The sequence below is a fragment of the Tursiops truncatus genome, chromosome 16, assembly GCF_011762595.2.
Source record: "Tursiops truncatus isolate mTurTru1 chromosome 16, mTurTru1.mat.Y, whole genome shotgun sequence".
Lineage (NCBI taxonomy): Eukaryota > Metazoa > Chordata > Mammalia > Artiodactyla > Delphinidae > Tursiops > Tursiops truncatus.
Window position 1 is genome coordinate 24,314,075 of NC_047049.1, and position 21,761 is coordinate 24,335,835.

At 37.5% G+C, this 21,761-nt stretch overlaps 1 protein-coding gene across 1 annotated transcript in view; it reads left to right on the forward strand.

Moving 5' to 3' along the window:
• The window catches only part of CFAP43 (cilia and flagella associated protein 43), a 100,696-nt gene that overhangs the window by 16,731 nt on the left and 62,204 nt on the right, over positions 1 to 21,761 (forward strand). Inside the window, exons 6-10 of the mRNA XM_033841895.2 lie at positions 4,006 to 4,165; positions 7,517 to 7,584; positions 9,184 to 9,315; positions 13,626 to 13,742; positions 20,236 to 20,316. Coding sequence (XP_033697786.1) covers positions 4,006 to 4,165; positions 7,517 to 7,584; positions 9,184 to 9,315; positions 13,626 to 13,742; positions 20,236 to 20,316 — 558 coding nt within the window. The remainder of the gene's footprint in view (positions 1 to 4,005; positions 4,166 to 7,516; positions 7,585 to 9,183; positions 9,316 to 13,625; positions 13,743 to 20,235; positions 20,317 to 21,761) is intronic.

Here is a 21,761-nt window from a genome sequence, read left to right on the forward strand (position 1 = left end):
GAGGAAGAAGAGGAGCCTGAGGAGGAACAATCACAGAAGCAGGAGCAAATCCAGGAGGAAATGAGGCCGTGCAGAACGGTGGAAGAAAGCTTCGTAAGGGAGTTTGCCAACAGTTACTCAGTTTTTTTCATTCAGCAGATACTTATCAAGCTCCCTGTAGGTAGCAGGCACTGTTTCAGGCAACAGGGTCGTATGGCGACCAACCAGGCATAATAACCCTGCTTCTCGGAGCTTCCGTTCTACCAGGGAGACAAAGCGGCAGCGCCACCAACACCAGAAGTAAAGAGATACAGCAAATCGTTGCAAAACGTGACAGTTATTACAACAGGATAAATGAGAGGTGGGCGGGGAGGTGAGGGAGAGATTAACCTGCTGCTCAAGGAAGGCCTCTGGGGAGCTGACTGAAGGACAAGGAGGCGCTCCTCCTACTATAAGCAGCGTAAAGAGTGTTCAGGCAGAGGGAACTGTGCTCGCAAAGGCCCAAAGAAAAGAACTCAGTATGTTTGAGGAGCTGAGAAAAGAGCCCTGTGTCTGGAGCAGAGTAAGTGAGGGGGAATGAGGTGCAGTGATGGTCAAGAGCGAGGCAGGGAGCAGAGAGTGACACATGCAGGGCCTTTGGGATGAAGGTAAGAAGCTGGATTCTGCTGAGCCTCTGGAACCTGCGTTATGTGAATGCTTGTGTGAAAGCTCCAAGCCCAGAAGAACAGAAGTAGAGTTTCCCCAGTGTTTCTGAACACTGCAGAGAATTAAGCTATAGATGTTTAAAATAGTTCCATGTGATAATTAGTTTATCAAAAAATCTCTGGCCAGCAAGGGAAAAGGTTGTATGCTCTTAGTATTTCCTCTAAAGGATGACAATTACTCACTTTTTTAAATTACAGAAAATAACTAATTCCTTTTAATAGTACAGGTCCTATGCTTGGAAATGCAACCACATTCAGCCACAGTGGGGCAGCAAAGTAAAAACAAACACATCAGCCATCAAGGTTTACAACTTGAAACAATGTTTCTATGCTTAGTTTTTGATGCCAAAGAACCCACATTTTCAACCATCTCAGATTTGTGTGTGTGTGTGTGTGTGTGTGTGTGTGTGTGTGTGTGCAACAAATTTCTGTGGGAGCCCACATCATTCACCCTTTGTGCCAACTTGATGGTTCCTACATAAAACATTTAAAATACAAGCAATTGTTCTTGTTATTTGAAAAATGCTATGAAATGCCACCTTTAAATATGTAAATGTGGAGTTACCATTTTTTAAAATGCTCATAATAAACAGACATCTTTATTTCCTAGGACTTTTGTAACTCAGTGCATTTTAACCTTTTTCTGAAAACAGAAATTTAATATTAAAATATGACATCTCTAAATCATACAGGGAACATTATTAAAGCCATTTACTTTACATTTAAATTAGAAATCAACTTTCTCAGTATTTACTTCTTTCATTTTATAGACAAATAAGGTGAGAAAAATTGCTAAAAACAATGAGTGAAAGCATAACTAAACTTAGATCTCAAATGTCTTGATTCTATTTCTTCCTGTGAATGAAATTTCTTGTGACCCAGTACCAATGGCAAAGAAACCAGTAATGACTTGACCTATTTAAGGGTCTTAAAAATTGACAAATGTGGATTTTTATAAAATTACAAATGTTAAATACTCCCCTATTTCTCTTATAGCTAACACTAGAAAGACACATTAAATAGGACTTTAAATAGGCCCGCATCACGTTACACAACTTATTTGGGGCATTAGAAATGGTATCCAATAGTAGCATGGGGGAAATCAAAGGCAGGTGTTATCTGGGCAGAATTGGATCCAAGATAGTGAATTTAATCTCAAGGGTCCAGTTTTCTTTTTCCATCTACTTTTTTTTTTTTTAAAGCAGAAGTTGCTAAACAGAAATTCCTTTTAAAACTCAAGCATTCTGACACATATTCAGATGCTTACAATTTCTAAAGCAATATTAAGTTGGGCTTGAGTTTTTTACATTTTGTCCTCGAGTGATCAAAATGTTTGATTCCAGAGGACTGAACAAGGAGGTGGTGTTACCAACAAATACTTTTAGACACTATTGGCACCTTTTCTTTTAAAATTCTCAAGTTCCAGGATTGAAAATTATTGTTTCTGCTTGCACCACATAATATTACATTCATTTTTAAATGGCACAGAACATATTTACTGATGAAAGAAAGTAATAGGAAGACAAGCCCAGGTTTCTCTTAAAGTAAGAAAAGCCACACACAATACTAGTTTAATATACCAAGGCAAGAAAATTCCAAGTTTTAATTCTCACCTTCTATGGCATACATACAGATTCACTGGTATTGTGAGAACCAGATATGTGTGGTTTTTTAAAGATTTTTGAGCCCATTGCCATACGAGGTAAGAGTCTGTCTTTTTGTGATTTATAGTCTAAGGTCATCAAGACAACCCAGGCAACTTTTAAATAATGATGATTAAATAATGATAGTCAGTGAGTAACTCTTTTCCTTCTGAGTCATATCTCAGTTTAGACACCACAAAAATGTCATTAATCAGCAACAGTTTAATCCTTTTGAGTGGTTTTGTCCCCTTTCTTTTCCTGCCCACTGGGTGGCGAAATTGTTACTCAAGTATTTATTTTCTAACAATCCAAGGCTATGAGGGCATGAAATAGGCCAATCATACAATTAAAGACAATGTATCCTTTAAAAAATTATCATATGGAGTGTTTCTATGTATGACTTCTGCCTTAGAAGAAGTCATATATGGGACTTATATGGGATGGACCTCATATTTCCAGGTCCATCCCAAATGATAATTCTCTCTCTGTCCACTTCCTTCACTCTACCAAGAAGAACAAATTGCTTTCTCATAGATTCTCTTGTAATAGTTAAACACTCTTCTACTATAGCCTACTATGTTTTCTTTTTTCTTTTTTCTTTTCCAAGAAGATGTTGGGGGTAGGAGTTTATTTATTTATTTATTTATTTTTGCCGTGTTGGGTCTTCGTTTCTGTGCGAGGGCTTTCCCTAGTTGTGGCAAGCAGGGGCCGCTCTTCATCGCGGTGCTCGGGCCTCTCACTATCGCGGCCCTTCTTGTTGCGGAGCACAGGCTCCAGACGTGCAGGCTCAGTAGTTGTGGCTTATGGGCCTAGTTGCTCCGTGGCATGTGGGATCCTCCCAGACCAGGGCTCGAACCCGTGTCCCCTGTCTTAGCAGGCAGACTCTCAACCACTGTGCCACCAGGGAAGCTCCTGTTTTTTACATTTTTAAGTGATTTTAAAAAAAAAGGGATATGTGACAGAGACCTATGTGGTCTGCAAAGCCTATTCTCTACCTGGTCCTTTACAGGAAAAATTTGCCATAGACCCTTGGTCCATATTATTTTTAGTTCCCAAAACCAACATTTCTTCTAGGCACATCCCAAAGATTTGTGCATTTCTCTCTGAGTTTTCCATGGAATCAGAGTCAAGTAGGATGTTTCATGAGCTAGAGAGGCTACCAGAGGCAGATAAAGTGTCCTCTTATTCCCCGTGACAGTTAACCAAGCAGAGGATCGAGGCCAGCCTCTCCATAGCCACTCAAGGAAAATCACATTCATGCCCCCCTGCAGAACGAGGAGGGGAAAGGTTGACCAAAATCTTCCTCAAATGGTGTGATTTTAGCTAAACAATGACTTTCTTAGATCCAAGATATCAAAAAGTCTACCAAGAAACAGTGTAGAAGTTATTACTCAAGACTTTTGTGGGACTTCCCTGGTGGTGCAGTGGTTAAGAATCCGCCTGCCAATGCAGGGGACATGGGTTCGAGCCCTGGCCCAGGAAGATCCCACATGCTGCGGAGCAACTAATCCTGTGCGCCACAACTACTAAGCCAGCGCGCGTAGAGCCCGTGCTCCACAACCAGAGAAGCCACCGCATGTTCATCTATTTTGTCTTGGAAATTGTTTTTGCTGAGTATTTCTCTGGCTCTTAAGCCATGATTGTTGTCTTAACACAAGGTTTTAAATCTTTCCTTGAAGCCTAAAGACGATCTATATACTTTGGTTCACCCGACTATGCACTGCTGGACTCCAACAAGTGACCTATATGTTGGCTGTGAAGAGGGTCATCTTTTAATGATTAGTGGAGAAAACTTGAAGGTAACTGTGCTTAATAAGATAGAAGACGGACCACCAAGGGGTAAGAAACTGCTTTGCTTTATCTTCCCAGAAGTGTAGCCATTGGTGATGGTTCTGCACTTGACAATGGATGTTTTGTTCCCTATTTTTCTCTTTCTAGAGACATCTTTGATTCCTCCTTCTTTATCCTCTAGTTCATTACCGAGTCCTCTGGGTGTTTCTTGTAGCTAACTAATGTTTATTGAGTGCTCTATGCTCTAGACTTTCTGCTATCACTCTATATGTATATGTCACATAATCCTGAAAACAAATTTGTAAGGAAATACATTTTTATCTTCATGATATAGATGAGGAAATGGAGGCATTAAGAGGTTAAGAAACATGCCCAAATACACATAACTAGTAAATTATGGAGCTGACACCTGAACCCAGACAATGACTTCAGAGTCCAAGTTCGTAGCTACTATGCTATATCCTTTCCCATACATATATGCCTGTTGTGTTTAATCAGCTAATGTGCCTTCCACAATGACCCTTTCTCCACAAGACCTTCTTTTAAGACCAACTGCCGTCTTGAAAATTACTTTTTGTTGCTTGGTTAGAATTTCTGAGAGAATCTGACCTATTCTCCTTGGATCCGGTGTCCATTCCTGGTCCCATCAGCTGTGGCCAGAGTTGGGCCTGACTCAGAGAAGCCAATGTCACCTTGTGGGGGGCTACGTGTAGACACTTTGAGAAGGGATTCTCACCAGGGCAAGTTCTCCAACCTGACCAATGCACGCTCCACTCCAATTCCTCTTATTATTTCACACCTTGATTTCTGCAGCAACCTTAGGGCTGACTTCATTGACCTTAATCCGCAGCTGACCCAAATCAGGCATCTCATCCCTGCCAAACTTGAAGACCATTTTCAACATATAACTCAAGGACTACTTTGCCTTGATTTCAAGCCCTCTCTAATCTGATCTTACCTGCACCATTAATATTATTTTAATAATATTATTAAAATAAAAATATTATTATTTTAATAATATTATTTCCTGCTACTCCCCAGTATGAGTTTCTTGATCTAGCCAGTCATTTCTTCCCATCATTTTACAGACATACCACCCAGCTCATTCCCTTGCCACCTTACTCTCTGAATCCTCCAGTTCCCAGCTCAAACACCACATCCTACAGCAAGTTTTCCCAGCTGCATGTCCCTTATCTGCTCCCTCTCCTGTTCCCTGACTCACTCTACTGAGAAAGTGAAGCCATTAGGTTCAACTTTCCTACCCCAGTCCCCATCTCTCTTCCCTTTACTGTCACCTGTACTCTCCAGGCCCAGTCCACCCTCTGATCTCATGTCCACAATGCCATCCCTCAGCTCTCTAAAAACTAAGCCTCTTTTCTGGCCTATCTTTCCAGTTTCAGCTCTCCCACTTGATCCTTTTAGAAGTTCTTATCATTCCTGTGCTTTCTCTAAATTCTGCCTGCTGGCATTGGTAGTTACCTTTGTCTAGGATGCCCTTCTCTTCCTTGTCTACCTGGCAAAATTATCCATTCTGGAGCCTTCCTCTGTCCTTACCCCAACCTACAGGCAAAATCAGGTGCCCCATTTGGGGTTCCATCAGACTCACTTCTTTGTTAGAGCCTCTTCCTGTGCTGTTACAATGCCCCATGTGCCTGTCTGTCTGTCTGTCTTTGCCACTAGTCACCAACTCTTTGAAGTTAGGAACTGTGACTTACTCAAACTTTGGCTCTATAGTTTAATTCCAGAGATTGCTAGGGAGTAAATTGGCACTTCTGTGTGTTTGTAAAGTGAATTGCCAAACAATGTTTCGCATTTCCAAATCCCTATCACACTTGTAATGTTTTACACAATTTAGGACTTAGTTGTACGTAGTCTTTTTTTTTTGGCCACACTTCGCGGCATGCTGGATCTTAGTTCCCTGACCAGGGATCGAACCTGCGCCCCCTGCAGTAGAAGCGCAGAGTCTTAACCAATAGACCACCAAGGAAGTCCCTGTATGTTGTCTTATATTGTTCACTATTTCCTTTCTGTACACTATTTTTTATTATTTTCATGATATATTATAAATACTTTAAAATAAATATTTATCTAGCTTCTACAATGTGGAGGACACTAAGCAAGGTGCCTCCAAGTTGACATAGGTGGCAAATATATAATCTCATAATCAGCACCTTGAAGGTGCTGATTTATATTTTATTAGAGAGAATAAGACAAGTTGACAAATAATTGCAGCCAGGAAAATTAAGATGTGAGGAGAACTTCATAAAGTGCTATGGGAATTCAGATGAGGGAAAACTGCCAAGTTAGGTCATTTTGTAGGTGGCATTTAATATAGCCCTTAAAGGATGGGTTCACAGACAGAGATGAGGGTAGGTGGAATTTGGGGCAATGGTATCTGCATAAACAAGAAAACATGGGGAAGGCTGAGAAAAAGAACTGGTCCAGTTTGTCTGGAGCATCGAGTGTTATGCAGGAATAGTGGGGAACAAAGGGACATCTATCTGATACCATATCTGACCTTGAATGTCTGACTAAGGCATTTATACTTAATTCAGCTGACAGTGGACTGACGTCAACTCCTGAATGGGGATGTACCCCAATTGGAATTGTGCTTGGGGAGATTAATTATCCATAGTTCAGGGAAGCACAATCCTAGAAGTGGGTGGCTATAAGTAGCAGGCACCTAGACTAGGCCAGGAGTCATAGCAACCTGGACTCTGGTGGCAGTTGGATTGGAAAGAAGAGACTGCTGGGGTGAATAGTCTTTGAGGAAAGGACAGTATGTGTCTTAGCATCTGGCGAAATGCCAAGCATGTAGTGTTCAGTTAGTAGAAGTCTGATACATGTCTCTGAGCCTTTGATCTTGTAGTTCTTGTGGTTTATCTACATAAAAGCTAATATGCTTTTTGTTACTTTCCCCAGGACAATATTTTATTAATAACAAAGTTCTTATAGATCACCTTTTCTTTTTACTTTTTTAAGTCCACTGTGTTTTATTTATTGAGGTATAAATTTATGTACCATAAAATGTACAAATCTTAAGTATACAGCTTAATAATAATACAGTTTTTGTCTTTTTCCTTTCTGACCCCTTAAAATTTCTGATAATTGCTTTCCTAAAAAAGAAAATATATTAACTATATAATTCCACAATGTTACTTCCATAGATCTGATGATACAGGACATTAAAAGAAAAAAACTTGTGTGATTTACATCAGTAGTCATTGCAAAACAGCTTTTATTCTTCATTGTTTGAGAAGCATAGCACATATCCTGATAGGACGTTGATTTGTGGAAAGAAGAATTACAAAGAAATGAATAGTCCTAGGAAAGCAAGTGAGATTAATTACTCTGTACAGCACTTTTGATTACGTGTCACCTTGTTTTTCTTTTCCAAAGTTGGAAGAAATCTTGTCAGTCCAGTCACCGTGGCATATCAGAAGGGAGGCGTGCTTGCTTCTGGAATTGTAATGTATTTTTTTCTTCAAAATTAATTGCTTTCAAGAAAATATACAAACATCTGAAGCTAACACAATGTTGTAAATTAACTATACTTCAATTAAAAAATGGTTAAAAATTTATTTCAAATAGAAGGAAAAGAAAATATACAATTTCCATTTGCTTCCATTTTCTATGATGAGCCCTAATTTGGGATGTCAAGTTCTGTCAGGTTATTAATTAAAATTCTGTTTGGGGAGATGTTTATTGTAAAACTTTTTATTATGAAGAATTTCAAATGTATACAAAATTAGAGATAACAGTATAATGATCTATTATATGTCTATCTTACTGCAAATAAGCAAAAACAGGATTAAAAAAATCCAACCCCCCAAACACACACAAACACACACACACACACACACACACAGACACACACACAAAGGAGTCAAGTCTTAGAGAGTTCACCAGCCAGTAAGTGGAGAAGCTGGGACTTGAACCCAGGTGTGGCAAACTCCAAAGTTCTTGCTCTCATTTATTAGGGCACATAGCCTCAGTAAGTATGAAAAGAGGCCAGACCAAGTTACATTTCCATGTGGTTGTAATCAATGCTAAGGTTTGGAGCTGACCTACACTAAAATCTCAGGTCTACTGGTAGCCATCCCAGAACACTGTTAGCTTTGTGTCATCTTTTGCCACAGATCACATCTCCAGGAACCTAAGGGCAGCTAGGCAATGATGTCAGAATGAGAGATGTAGCTCCACCAACAAGAAACAATCTGGAGCTCATTAACCTACATGTAGCTTGTAATCTCCTCTCCCCAACCTTGCAACGGACTACTTCCTCCTACATTTAGTCTGCATTTGTCCTTCTCAAGGCCACCCTTGGTGTGTTTTTTTAACCTAGTTTAAAGGAGAGGTTGGAGCATCTGCTCTGGTGAGGGATGGAGAAGGATGATGGGCATGGAGAAAGCACCTTGCACATTTCTCCCCCCAGGTCTTAAGTGTGAACCCAGCCGTTTTTCTTGAGAGTAGTTAAATTAACCTAAAGCTGTTTACAACTAACTGATCAACATTTAACCAACCCTTTTTTTACTGGATACCTGCCCTGTTTCTAGCACTGTGTGAAAAACTAGAAAAGAAAATACAAAGGAAATAAACAGCACACTCCCTACCTTTGAGTCATTTAGAGATTTAGGAAATGCACATAATGATGATTATACATACATTAAGGCTAAGGACTTTGAAGTAAGGAGACTTCTGGATACCAGCCACACGATAAACTCTGCCTCATCTGCCCCACCTCCTATATAATGAAGAATGTGGTAAGAAGATAAATGCTAAAGAAGTTCAAAGAAAGGAGAGATCAGTAAAATTTTAGGTAATTGAAAAATGTGTCACAAAAGAGATAAAATTGAAAATTGACCAGGAAACATGGTTAAAAGTTGGCTAAATAAAGGTAAGAAGCCACGGCATTCTAGATAATGTAAACATAGATGATGATTCCAAAAATGAATAGTAGATGGTAATCAATAATTCTTAGCTTGTTTGATGAGGAAAGTATATTGAATACTATGCATTGATCAAGACTAATTTTCTTCATTTATCTCATTGTTTTTGGTGTCTAGGATGGCTTTGTGTATTCTTTTCTTATTAAAGATACAAATTACAAAGTAGAGGATTTTCTTGAGGTTGAAGAGCCTGTGGAACATTTGATGTTTTCTCCCAGTTACAGAATGTTGCTGATTCAGACAGACAAGGTATGCTAGAGGGTGGTTTCTTGACATGAAATTTCAGATATTATTATTATCATCATTGCATGACAGGAATGAAGGGCAGAGTGTGTTGCATAATGATAACACTACTAGCCAGGACTCTTTAGCTTGCAAATGAAAAAATACCCAGTTTAAAAGACCTAAATAACAGAAGGATGTTTGTTTGTTTTTGTGTGTATAACTGAAAGCAAGCAAGGAATTGATATAAATCCAGGAGCTCCCACGAGGCTGCATGCCTTGTTTTTCTGCCATATCTTGGCTCTGTTTCCTCTCTGCTTCCTCCTTTTCTATGCAGACTCGCCCCTGTGGTGTCAAGAGAGCCTTCTGCAACTCCAATTTTGTACTTTTATCCTCTTGGTGACCCTGGTAGAAAATACCAGTTGGAAAAAAATGTCCTGGAATCTAGACTCATTGTACTAACTTGAGTCACCTCTCTACCCCTGGGTCAAGTACTATGTCCAGAGGGATTCTAAACTCTCATTGACCAGGCCTAAGTCACATGTCTACCATTGGACCCTGGGTAGAGTCAATCCACCCAAACATGAACTGAGACTGGGGTCATGGGTGGTTCTCTAAGGAAAACACAGGTTCTGTAAGAGAAGAAGGGAGGGAAATAAATACAGGTTAAAATCAAATGCCCACCTGAATTATACTGTTGGGAAGACTCCTAGGTCAGGATATATTAGTTTATATTGTTAGGCAATGATTTTAGATGAATTACAAGTAGAGTTCAATGATTTTCTGCCTAAAAGAAATTTAAATTTAAATATGGAAAGACTTAAGTTTCTGTAATTACCAGAAGTTAAACTGTGCTAACGATGTTTTAATAAATGACAAATTTAAAATATCTATGGAGAACAGGAAACAATAAAAAAGTAACATAACAGAAGGGAGAAGGACACAAATAGAAGTTCTAAAAAATAAAAATATACTAACAAAGAAAAAATTAAATGAATATGTCTGACAGAAGACTGGAGAATCAATGAATGGAAGATAGATCAGAAGAAGTTGTCCAGAATGAACCCAAGTGACAAAAGTATGGGAAATACAGAAGGGAGGGTAAGAGAAATGAATGATACAGTGAAAAGATCTAACATGTATTTGATTGGAATCCCAAAGAGGAGAGAGAGTGAGATAGAGGTAATATTTAAAGAGATATTTTCCAGAACTGATTAAAGACACGAATTTACAGCTTCAAGAGGCCCAGTGAATCCCAAGCAGGAAAAATATACACACTTAGACTTAACAAAGTGAAATTTTTGAAAACCAAAGACAAAGAGAAAATCTTAAAAGCAGTCAGAGAAAAAAACAGATTATTTCAAAGGACTTTCAGTGACACTAACAGCTGACTACTCTGGCAATAAGGTAAGTAAGAAAGAGTGGAATGAGATCTTCCATGTAGTGCAGGGGTCAGGAAACTGTAGACCCATGGGCCAAAACCAGCCTGCTGCTTGTTTTTGTAAATAAAGTTTTACTGGAACACAGTCAGACCCACTTGTTTATGTATTATCTATGGCTGCTTTCACACTACAATGGTAGAATTAAGTAGTTGTGAGAGACCACATGGCCTGCAAAGCCTAGTATATTTACTAGCTGTCCTTTTACAGAAAAAGTTTGCTGACCCCTGATTTAGTGAAATAAGGTTACTACCACCCGGAATTCTATACTCAGGGAAAATACTTTTCAGTACAGGGGTAAAAAAAGACTTTCTAGATACTCCAGAATTGAGAGTTTGTTAGCACATCATCACTAGAGAAAATTCTAAAGAATGTACTTCAGGCAGAAGGAAAATGACCCCAGGTGGAAGGACTGTGATGCAAAAAGAATGAAGAGCAGTAGTGAACGTGTAGAGAAATGTAAGTGAACACTGACTGTATAAAACAGCACAAATAATTCAAAGTTGGGTTTAAAAATAACATTGAATTAAAATTCCAGACAACAATAATGTCAGATGGAGGGAAAGGAGTAAATGGAATAATGTATTTCAAGTTTATTTTATTTCCTGGGAAGAGAGTAAATGTTTTAAGTAACTTCTGATATTTATAAGCTAAGTATGCATGTTCTGACTGCTAAGGTAACCATGGAAGAACTGAAGCATCAGATGAAATTTCCACATCATAGAGGGGGGAAGTGAAATGTTAAAAAAAAACGCAAAACAAGGTAAGAAAAGAGAGAAAAAGAAACACAAAACAAATGAGAAAATAGAAAGCATAAATTAAAATGTAATGTTTAATCTCAAATATACTAGTAATTACAATTAAAGCAAAACAGAATAGTTGGTCTAGTTAAAAGGCAAAGATTACCATATTTGATTAAAAAAGAATCCAGGGCTTCCCTGGTGGCACAGTGGTTGGGAGTGCGCCTGCTGATGCAGGGGACGTGGGTTCGTGCCCCGCTCTGGGAGGATCCCACATGCTGCGGAGCGGCTGGGCCCATGAGCCATGGCCGCTGAGCCTGCACGTCCGGAGCCTGTGCTCCGCAATGGGAGAGGCCACAACAGTGAGAGGCCCGCGTACCGCAACACCACCACCAACAACAACAAAAAGGATCCAAACCTAACTCTGCACTGTTTTCAAGTGACATATCTAAAGCATAAGATTGAAAGTAAATTTTAAAAAATACAGTAACATTGAAAATAAATTAAAAATTGAAAGTAAATTTAGAAAATGGGAAAAGATATATCATGCAAACATTAACCAAAAGAAAGCTGTTGGAGATATATTAATATTAGGCAAAAAAGACTTATAGGCAAAGTTCATTACTAAGAATAAATGGGCTTATTTTAGAATAGGAAAAGGTTAAATTCACTAGGAATACATAAACTTTTAAAATATATATGTACCAAATAAAATAGCCTCAAAACATGACATAATGACAAGGAAAAACAAATTCATGATCTCAATAGGAGATTTTAGTATACTTTTCTCAGTACATGATAGAATAGACTATGTGTACTCAACATAGCAGCCAAAGTGAGCAAAGCATCTCTCTCTACTACTCAGAGCCCTCCAGTGTTTCCCCATGTTATTCTGAGTAAAAGCCAAAATCTTCACTATGCTTTACAAGGCCCTTCATGATGTGGACTCCACTCCCCACACTGGCCTTATCTCCCGCGACTCTTCTTATTCACCCTGCTTCAGTCATGCTGGTCATCATGCAGCTTGCTTACACGCACCAGGCATGCTCCTCCCTCAGAGTGTTTGCACTGGCTGTTCCTTCTGTCTGGAATGCGTTTCCCACAGAATCCACATGAATCCCTTCCTCATTTCCTTCAAGTCTTTTCTCTAAACACACCTTCTCTGTAAAGCCTTTCTTGGACACTCAGTTTAGAATTTCACCCTCTTATTTTGCCATGTCATATCCTCTTTCCCTGCTTTATTTTTTTCTTCTTATAATTATTGCTCTTTAACTTACAATATATATTATTTAGATATCTTATTCATTGGCCAAAGTCCCCAGTAGAATGTAAGCTCCATAAGGGCAGGGAACTTTTGTCTGTTTTGTCCTCTGATGCAGCCCCAGCATCCAGAGCTGTGTCTGGCACAGTGTATCCACTCATTATTTGTTGAAGGAATTAATGAAAGGTAAATGAATGAAAGGTAAAATCAGTAAATACCTACCAAATTTTAGACTTTACAGAGTTGTATTTTTTAGATAAACAGGAACGAAAATATTCATGTTTAACCTAAGTAAACTTGAAGAACTTGTGATCAGTTGAAAGCAGACTTCTTATCGCTAGTTAAATAAACAGACCGTATTACAGTTACTTGGCAGGGATGCATAATGTCCAGGATAGATTTTTTGGAGAGGTGAATTTGGAACCTGAGTATGATAAACACGTCATAAGTAACAGCTTCAGCCACACCTCTACAATTTTCACAAATGTACATTTAAAAGTTTTTGTTAGTGCCCACCATGGTCTAGTATGTGATAGAAGTTAGTTCATCTTAACAACTTTTCTGGTTTTCTACATTTTCCAAATTTTCTGCATAAGTAGACATTATTTTTAAAGTCAGGAAAAAGTGCTTTGATATGTATTTTAATCTTAAAAAAATGCTTGGAAATGGAGAAAAGAAGAAAGTCCTATTTATTGATTATGTTAATTGAGGAATGAATGAATGAATCAATAAACATTTATATTTTAAGCTCCTCAAGGTTAGGGCCTTACTGAGTTTATCTCTACTTTCCCACTACCTTTTCTCACACAGTGCCTTGTTCACAGTAAGCATTTAATAACTATTTGTTGAACTGAACACACAATTGCATTATTTTTTTCTTTTTTGGTATGTTTACAGGGATCTATTTATATTTACACTTTTGATGAGGAGCCAACCTTTGAAAAACTCCTAGCGGCTTGTGATGGGAAATTCCAGGCAACAGACTTTATCACACCTGGAAATGAATACTGCATGGTAAGGAATATGGTATTGTTTCACAGTAGGATTTAAGGGTAAGATTTTGGAAGTTCATGTGCAACCTGTTGTAAATCCCTGCATTGGGATTGGGAGCACGAAGTCTTAACCACTGGACCACCAGGGAAGTCCCCCAAGCGTACTCTTGAAGATGTGGTAGAAATGCCAACCACTTCCATCATCAAATCTACTCCCCAGTTAGAATGACATCGTCATATTGTGACTTCATAATATTAAGTCTCTGAACATGACCAAAGCAATTAAAATCTTAGGAGCCATCCTGTTTGTTTGTTTGTTTTTATTTTTTAAACTTTTTGTTTTATACTAGAGTATAGTTAACAATGTTGTGATAGTTTCAGGTGTACAGTAAAGTGATTCAGTTATACATATACATGTATCTATTCTTTTTCAAATTCTTTTCCCACTTGGGTTGCTACATGATATTGAGCAGAGTTCCCTGTAGGAGCCATCCTGTTTGTATTCACCATCCAAGCTTTCCAAGTCAGGTCGTTAAACACATTCATTGCTAATGAGTTGTCAACACTTATTAAACTATTAGTGTTTACCCTCTCAGAGTGATGCAGCCCGATCTGAAAATGAAAACGAAATAGTTGCCATGCACAAAACATGTATTCAGTCTACTTAGGAAAAAAAAAAAACTTCCCTCTACATGCAGAAAAGAAAAATTATTTCTGGTGTTTAACTGCTTACTTTTAGTTGGTCTCAAGAAACATATTTCAGTTTTCATATAATTCATCAACAAATCCATTAAGATTTTGGGAGTTCTAGCAAATAAAAAAATACATAGACTATGGAATAGGTAACACTTAAGGTTCCTTCCAATATTCAGATTCTGATTATGTGATTTTTTTTTTCTGATTATGTGATTTTTCTTCTAGATGTTCTCTGATAAGAATTATGTCTGTTTTTAGGGTTGTTTCAACTCAATAAAAAAGTTTAATACAAGATTTTCATGTTTAGGATTTAGATACTTGATCCATAGTACCATGTTACCCACTCCCTAGTATTCAAGAAACAGAATTTAAATTGTATCACATTGTAGTTACTTTAAGCTGCTTTCAGTCTTGATCCTGTGAAAGAGTAAAAATTATCTGTAAAAATGAATATGAACTTTGGGTTTCCAGTCCAGCATGTAAAGAACCTCACAACAAGAAAAAGCTGAATTGGGCTTCCCTGGTGGTGCAGTGGTTAAGAATCCACCTGCCAATGCAGGAGACACAGGTTCAAGCCCTGGTCCAGGAAGACCCCACATGCCGTGGAGCAGCTAAGCCCGTGCACCACAGCTACTGAGCCTGCACTCTAGAGCCCACGAGCCACGACTACTGAAGCCCGTGTGCCTAGAGCCCATGCTCCGCAACAAGAGAAGCCACCGCAATGAGAAGCCCGCACACCACAATGAAGAGTAGCCCCCACTTGCTGCAACTAGGGAAAGCCCATGCACAGCAACAAAGACCCAATGCAGCCAAAAATAAATTAATTAAATAAATTAATTAATATATCTTAAAAAGAAAAAAGCTAAATAAATTTAAAATCAATAATTCCTCTTAGACCCATCAGATAATTGAGGTCATAGGGAAAACCACTCCCCCCAAAATTATAGAGACAGACAGGCAGATGCAAAGAATTACAGCTTACTGGAGCAGATGCCCAGAAGTAGAAACCACCACTGGAGCCAGTACCCAGGGGGATTACAACTGGAGAAACTGCACATCTCAGACCAAAACAAGGACACCAGAGGAAATTTTAGTTTCTGACACATTCAGCTACAGCAATCAGTAAACAGTCTAACTCCTAGCCAGATAAACATAAAACCTCACACTATAGCCTATTTAATTCATACTCTTTTACCCAGTACATCATGTCCAGCTTTGAACAAAAATTATAAGGCATACTAAAAGACAACAACAGAAGAGACAGAGCAAGCATCAGAACTAGACTCAGATATGACAGACACGTTGTAATTACCAGGCCAGAAATTTAAAACAAACTATGATTAATATACTAGGGATTCTTATGGAAACAGTGGACAACATGAAAGAATGGCTGGATAATATGAGCAGAGATGTGGAAACTCTAAGAAAGAAAAAAAGAAATATTAGAAATAAAAAGCAGTGTAACAGAAATGAAGAATGCCTTTGGTGGGCTCATCAATAGACTGAATTTTGCAAAGGAAAGAATCAATAAAGAATGTCAGTAGAACCTTCAACACTGAAATGCAAAGAGAAAAAAGAATGAAAAAGAAAGAATATCCAAGAACATGGGACAATTATAAATGGTATAACATACACATAATAGGAATACCAGAAGGAGAAGAAAGGAAGGAAGGAACAGAGGAAATGTTTCATGTAATAATAGCTGAGAATTTTTCAAAATTAATGACAGATCCAGGAAGCTCAGAGAACACTAGCGGGATAAATACCAAAAAAATCTACACCAAAGCTTGTTATATTCAAATGATAGAAAATCAAAAACAAAGTAAAAATTTTGAAAAAAATCCAAAGGGAAAAAAAACCTTACCCTTGAAGAAACAAAGGTAAGAATCACAGTGGTCTGCTCTTCAGAAATCATGTAAGCAAAAGTAGAGTGAATATCTAAAGTGTTGGAAGAAAAAAAAAACAAACAAACCCAGGATTCTATATCCAGCAAAATTATCCTTCAAAAGTGAAGGAAAAAATATTTTCTCAGACAAATAAAAATTAAGGGAATTTGTCACTGGCAGAACTGCCTTGCAAGGAATGTTAAAAGAAATTTTTCAGAGAGACAGACCAGCAGGCAGAAGATCAAAATCATAGGTGAATTGAACAATACCATCAATCAACTGGATCTAATTGACATCTATAGACTACCTCATCAAATGATAGCATAATATACATTCTTCTCAAGCTCACATGAATTATTCACCAAAATAGATCACATTCTTGGTCATAAAACATACCTTAACCATTTAAAAGAAATACGTTCTCAGGCTACATGGAATTAAATTATAAGTAAATAACAGAAAGGTAGCTGGAAACTTCCCCTACCCCAAAATAACTGGAGAGTAAACAACACACTTCTAATAACACATGGCTCAAAGAAGTCTTAAGAGTAATTAAAAATTTGAACTAAATGAAAATGAATATACTACATATCAAGATTTATGGGATTTTGCAGTGAATACAGGGCTTAGAGGGAAATTTATAGCGTTCAATGCATATATTAGAAAAGAAGAATGTTTAAGATCAATAATCTAAGCCCCCACTTTAGGAAATAGAAAAAAGAAATTAAATCCAAAGTAAGCAGAAGAAAAGAAATAATAAAAATGAGAGCAGAATGCAATGAAACTAAAAATAGGAAATCAGTAGAGAAAATCTAAGAAACCAAAAGCTGGTTCTTTAAAAAGATCAATAAAATTGATAAACTTCTAGCCAAGTTAATGAGGCAGTGGGGGGAGGGGGGAGAGAGAGAGAGAGGAGATACAAATTACTAACATCAGGAATGAAAATTAAAGAGGGGTCATTACTACTGACCCCAGGGACATTAAGAGGATAATAAAAGAGTTCAGTCATCCTTCAGTATTCATGGGGGATTGGTTACAGGACTCCCCGTGGATACCAAAATCCACGAATGGTCACGTCCTTTATATAAAATGGCATAGTACAGTCAGCTCTCCGTATCTGCAGATGCAGAACCCACAGATACAGAGGGCCAACCATATTATGAACAACTCTATGCCTACAAATTTGATAATTTAGATGAAATGGACCAATTCTTTGAAAGATATAATCTACCAAAACTCATACAAGGAGAAATAAATAATCTGAGCCTATATCTATTAAATAAATTGAATAAGTAATTAATAATAACATTACAAAACAAAACCTCTCAGCAAACAACAAATAGTGGGTAACTTCTTCAGTCTGATAAAGGACATCTTTAAAAAAGAAAACCTTAATGAAATCAACTGGAAGTCCTAAATGCAATAAGACAAAAAAAAAAAAAAAGGGGGACGTGGGGAATAAAAGGTATTAAGATTGTGAGGGAAGAAATAAAACTTTGTTCTTAGATGACCTGATTGTCTATGTAGAAAATCCCAGAGAATCAATAAAAAATCCTTCTGGAGCTAAGTGATTATAACAAGGTTGCAGGGTGCAAGTTTAATATACAAAAGTCAATTGCTTTCTTATACAAGCAGTGAAGAATTGGAATTTGAAATTTAATAGCATACAATAGCATTTATGTTAGCACTGAAAAAGTAAAATAGGAATAAATCTAACAAAATATGTACAGGATATATATGATAAAAACTATAAAACTCTGATGAAAGAAATCAAACAAAATCTAAATAAATGCATAAATATTTCATGTACATGGGTAAGAAGACTCAGTATTATTAAGATGTTGATTCTTTCTAACTTGTCTTATAGATTCAATGCAATTCCGATCAACATCCCAGTAAATTATTTTGTGGATATCAATAAACTGATTCTAGAACTTGCTGATTCTAGAACTTACTGATTCTAGAACTGATTCTAGAATTGGGTAGGACTAACACTACCCAATTTCAATATTTACTATAAAGCTACAGTAATCAAGACAGTATGGTATTTGTGAGAGAATAAACAAACAGATCAATGGAACAGTGTCTTGAAATATAGTCAACTGACCTTTCACAAATATGCAAAAGCAATTTAATTGAGAAAGCATAGATTTTTTCAACTAATGGTGCAGGAGGAAATGGACATTCACATGCCAAAAAAGAAAAAAAATCTAGTCACAGATCTTACACCCTTCACAAAAAATTAACTCAAAATGGATTGTAGACCTAAATGTAAAATACGAAAACTATAAAACTCCTAGGAGATAACAAAGGAGAAAAATCTAAGTGACCTTGGGTTTGGTAATGACTTTCTAGACACAACACCAAAAATGCAATCCATGAAAGAAAAAATTGATAAGCTGGACTTCATCAAAATTAAAAACCTCTGCTCTGCAAAAGACACTGTTAAGAGAAAGAAAAGACAAAGCACAGGCTGGAAGAAAAATCTTTGCAAAACATATATCTGATAAAATACTGGTATCCAAAATATACAAAGAACTATTAAAACTCAACAATAAGAAAATAAACAACCCCATTGAAAAATGGGGAAAAAATCTGAATAAACACCTTAACACAGAAGATATACAAATATATGGCAAATAATGATATGGCAAATAATGATGAAAAGATGTTCAACGTTTTTCGTCATTAGAGAATTGCAAATTAAAACAATACTACACACCTATTAGAATGTCTAAAATCCAAAACACTGACAATACAAAGTGCTAGTGAGGATATGGAGCAACAGAAACCCTCATTCACTACTGAGGCAAAATGGTACAGCCACTTTGGAAGACAGTTGACAGCTTCTACAAAATTAAACATACTCTTACCATATGATTCAGCAATTGGGCTTCTTAGTGTTTACCCACATTAGTTGAAATCTTATGCCCACACTAAAATCTGCATGTGAATGCTTATAGTATCTTTATTCATAATTGCCAAAACTTGGAAGCAATCAAGATGTCCTTCAATAAGAGAATGAATAAACAAACTGTGGTACATCCATACAATGGAATATTATTCAGTACTAAAAAGAAATGAGCTATAAAGCCATGAAAAGACATAGAGAAACCTTAAATGCATATTGCTCTGTGAAAGAAGGCAATCTGAGAAAGCTGTATGGTTCCCTCTGTAAGACATTCTGGACAAGGCACAATTGTGGAGACACTAAAAACAATCAGTGGTTGCCAGAGGTTCAGTGGGGAGGGAGGGAGGGATGAAGAGGTGAAGCATAGAGGATTTTTAGGGCAGTGAAACTATTCTGTATGATACTGTGATGGTGGTTACATGTCATCGTACGTTTGTCAAAACCCATAGAATGTATAACACAAAGAGTAAACCCTAATGTAAACTATGGCTTTAGTCCATAACACTGTATCAATATTGGCTCATCAATTCTAACAAATATACCACAATAGTGCAAGTTGTTAGTAACAGGGAAAATTGTATGGATATTGGGAAGGGCAGGGAGGGAAGTGCAACTCTCTATTTTCTGCTAAAATTTTCTGTAATCCTAAAACTGCTCTTTAAAGCAAAGTCTATTAATTTTTTAAAATACCAATTGTGATTTTCTATTTCTAGGCTTATTCACTAGGAAATTCATTGAATTCCAAGTAACTTATTTCAATTATGTTACACAGAAAAAAAAAACTTTATTTCACTTTTCTAATCCTAATTAGTTATTATGTGTTACTTAAATTGCATTAAAGGTAATAGTTAATATTTGTTCAAATCAGAAGTATTGACGTTGAAATTGTAATTTTAATCCACATAAATAAAATGAAATTTTATACTAAATCATCAGATTGACATACTAGAAAGGAATTTAGAACATACTCCCATAGCAAAGTCTTGTTTTCCATTTGAGTTTTCTTTTTCTTTCTTTTACAGACTCTCACACAGTCAGGAGAAGTTTGTGTTTGGGGTATAGAGGATGGTGCTTGTGTCAGCAGGATTTATCTGAATATCCCAGTAAGTGTGCCTTATAAATGAATTTAAATATATATATATATTGAATTCTACTCCAACCTACTTTTTCATATTCACATGTCAATAGTCTGTGGAAATACTCATTACAGAGGCCTTATTGCATTTTTACCTTATATATTAGAGTAATTCTTGTGTATAAAGTATATTCCACAGCCCAGAGGGTGGAACATAAGGTACTCTATTGGTGTATGGTGGTAGTTATTCCTGAAACCCTAATGGTTTATATCTCACTCAGGCTGTAAGTTCATTGTGGATTGACAGGTTCTCTGCTCCACACGGCCTTTCAGGGAACAAAGTCGACAGAGGCTCCACCAGCTAATAGCTCCTCAGTGCCATGGTATGGGAAGAGTGCTGGAAGGTCTTGAATTAGCAGTTAAGTGCTTTTACTAAAAAATGATACATCTCCTTGGCCATAACTAGATAAATGACCCCATCTAACCTCAAGAGGATTGGTTAGAAATGAAAGAAAGGGACTTCCCTGGTGGCGCAGTGGATAAGAATCCGCCTGCCAATGCAGGGGAACATGGTTTCAAACCCTAGTCTGGGAAGATCCCACATGCCGCGGAGCAACTAAGCCCGTGTGCCACAACTGCTGAGCCAGCGCTCTAGAGCCCGCGAGCCACAACTACTGAGCCCGCATACCACAACTACTGAAGCCCATGTGCCTAGAGCCCATGCTCCACAACAAGAGAAGCTACCACAATGAGAAGCTCGTGCACCGCAATGAACAGTAGCCCCGCTCGCCAAAACTAGAGAAAGCCCACGTGCAGCAACAAAGACCCAGTGCAGCCGAAAATAAATAAATTAAAACAAACAAATGAAAGACAAGTACAACTCTAACCAACTTGAACCAAAAATTAAAAAGTGGGGGTTATTGACTCAATCAACTATAAAGTATAGAGTTTGTCTGGGCTCAGCTGTGGCTTGATCTAGCAACTCAAATGATATTACCAAGGATCTTGTTTTCCTCTCTGTCTGTATACTATGTCTTTAGTTTCATCTTAGGCTTCATTTAGTGGTACCCAAATGCCACAGGTACCAACGTCACATCAGATCATCAGGGAAGAAAGCCTCCTACAGTGGGAGGAGGAAGAGAAAAGGTTTCTCCTTTTCAGAAGGCTTAGTAAATACCTCCTAATGTCTTAATAATAACCCTGAACTAATCACTGTAGACAGGGGGATGAGAAATGCTAACTGGCTTAAAGTCAGCCATGGAAATGGGAGTCAGATCTGTTCCACTCAGCCCTGAAAATAGGGGAGAGATGGTTTCTCAATGGATATTCAAGAAATTTTCCAGAAGGAAGGTGTGTTGATGCTGGGTGGCAAACCACAATTCCTTACCTAAACCTAACCCTAGCCTACCATAAGGTGATACCATTCTTTCCACCATGTTCATGGTGCATTTTACATAAAATAATATTTTAAAA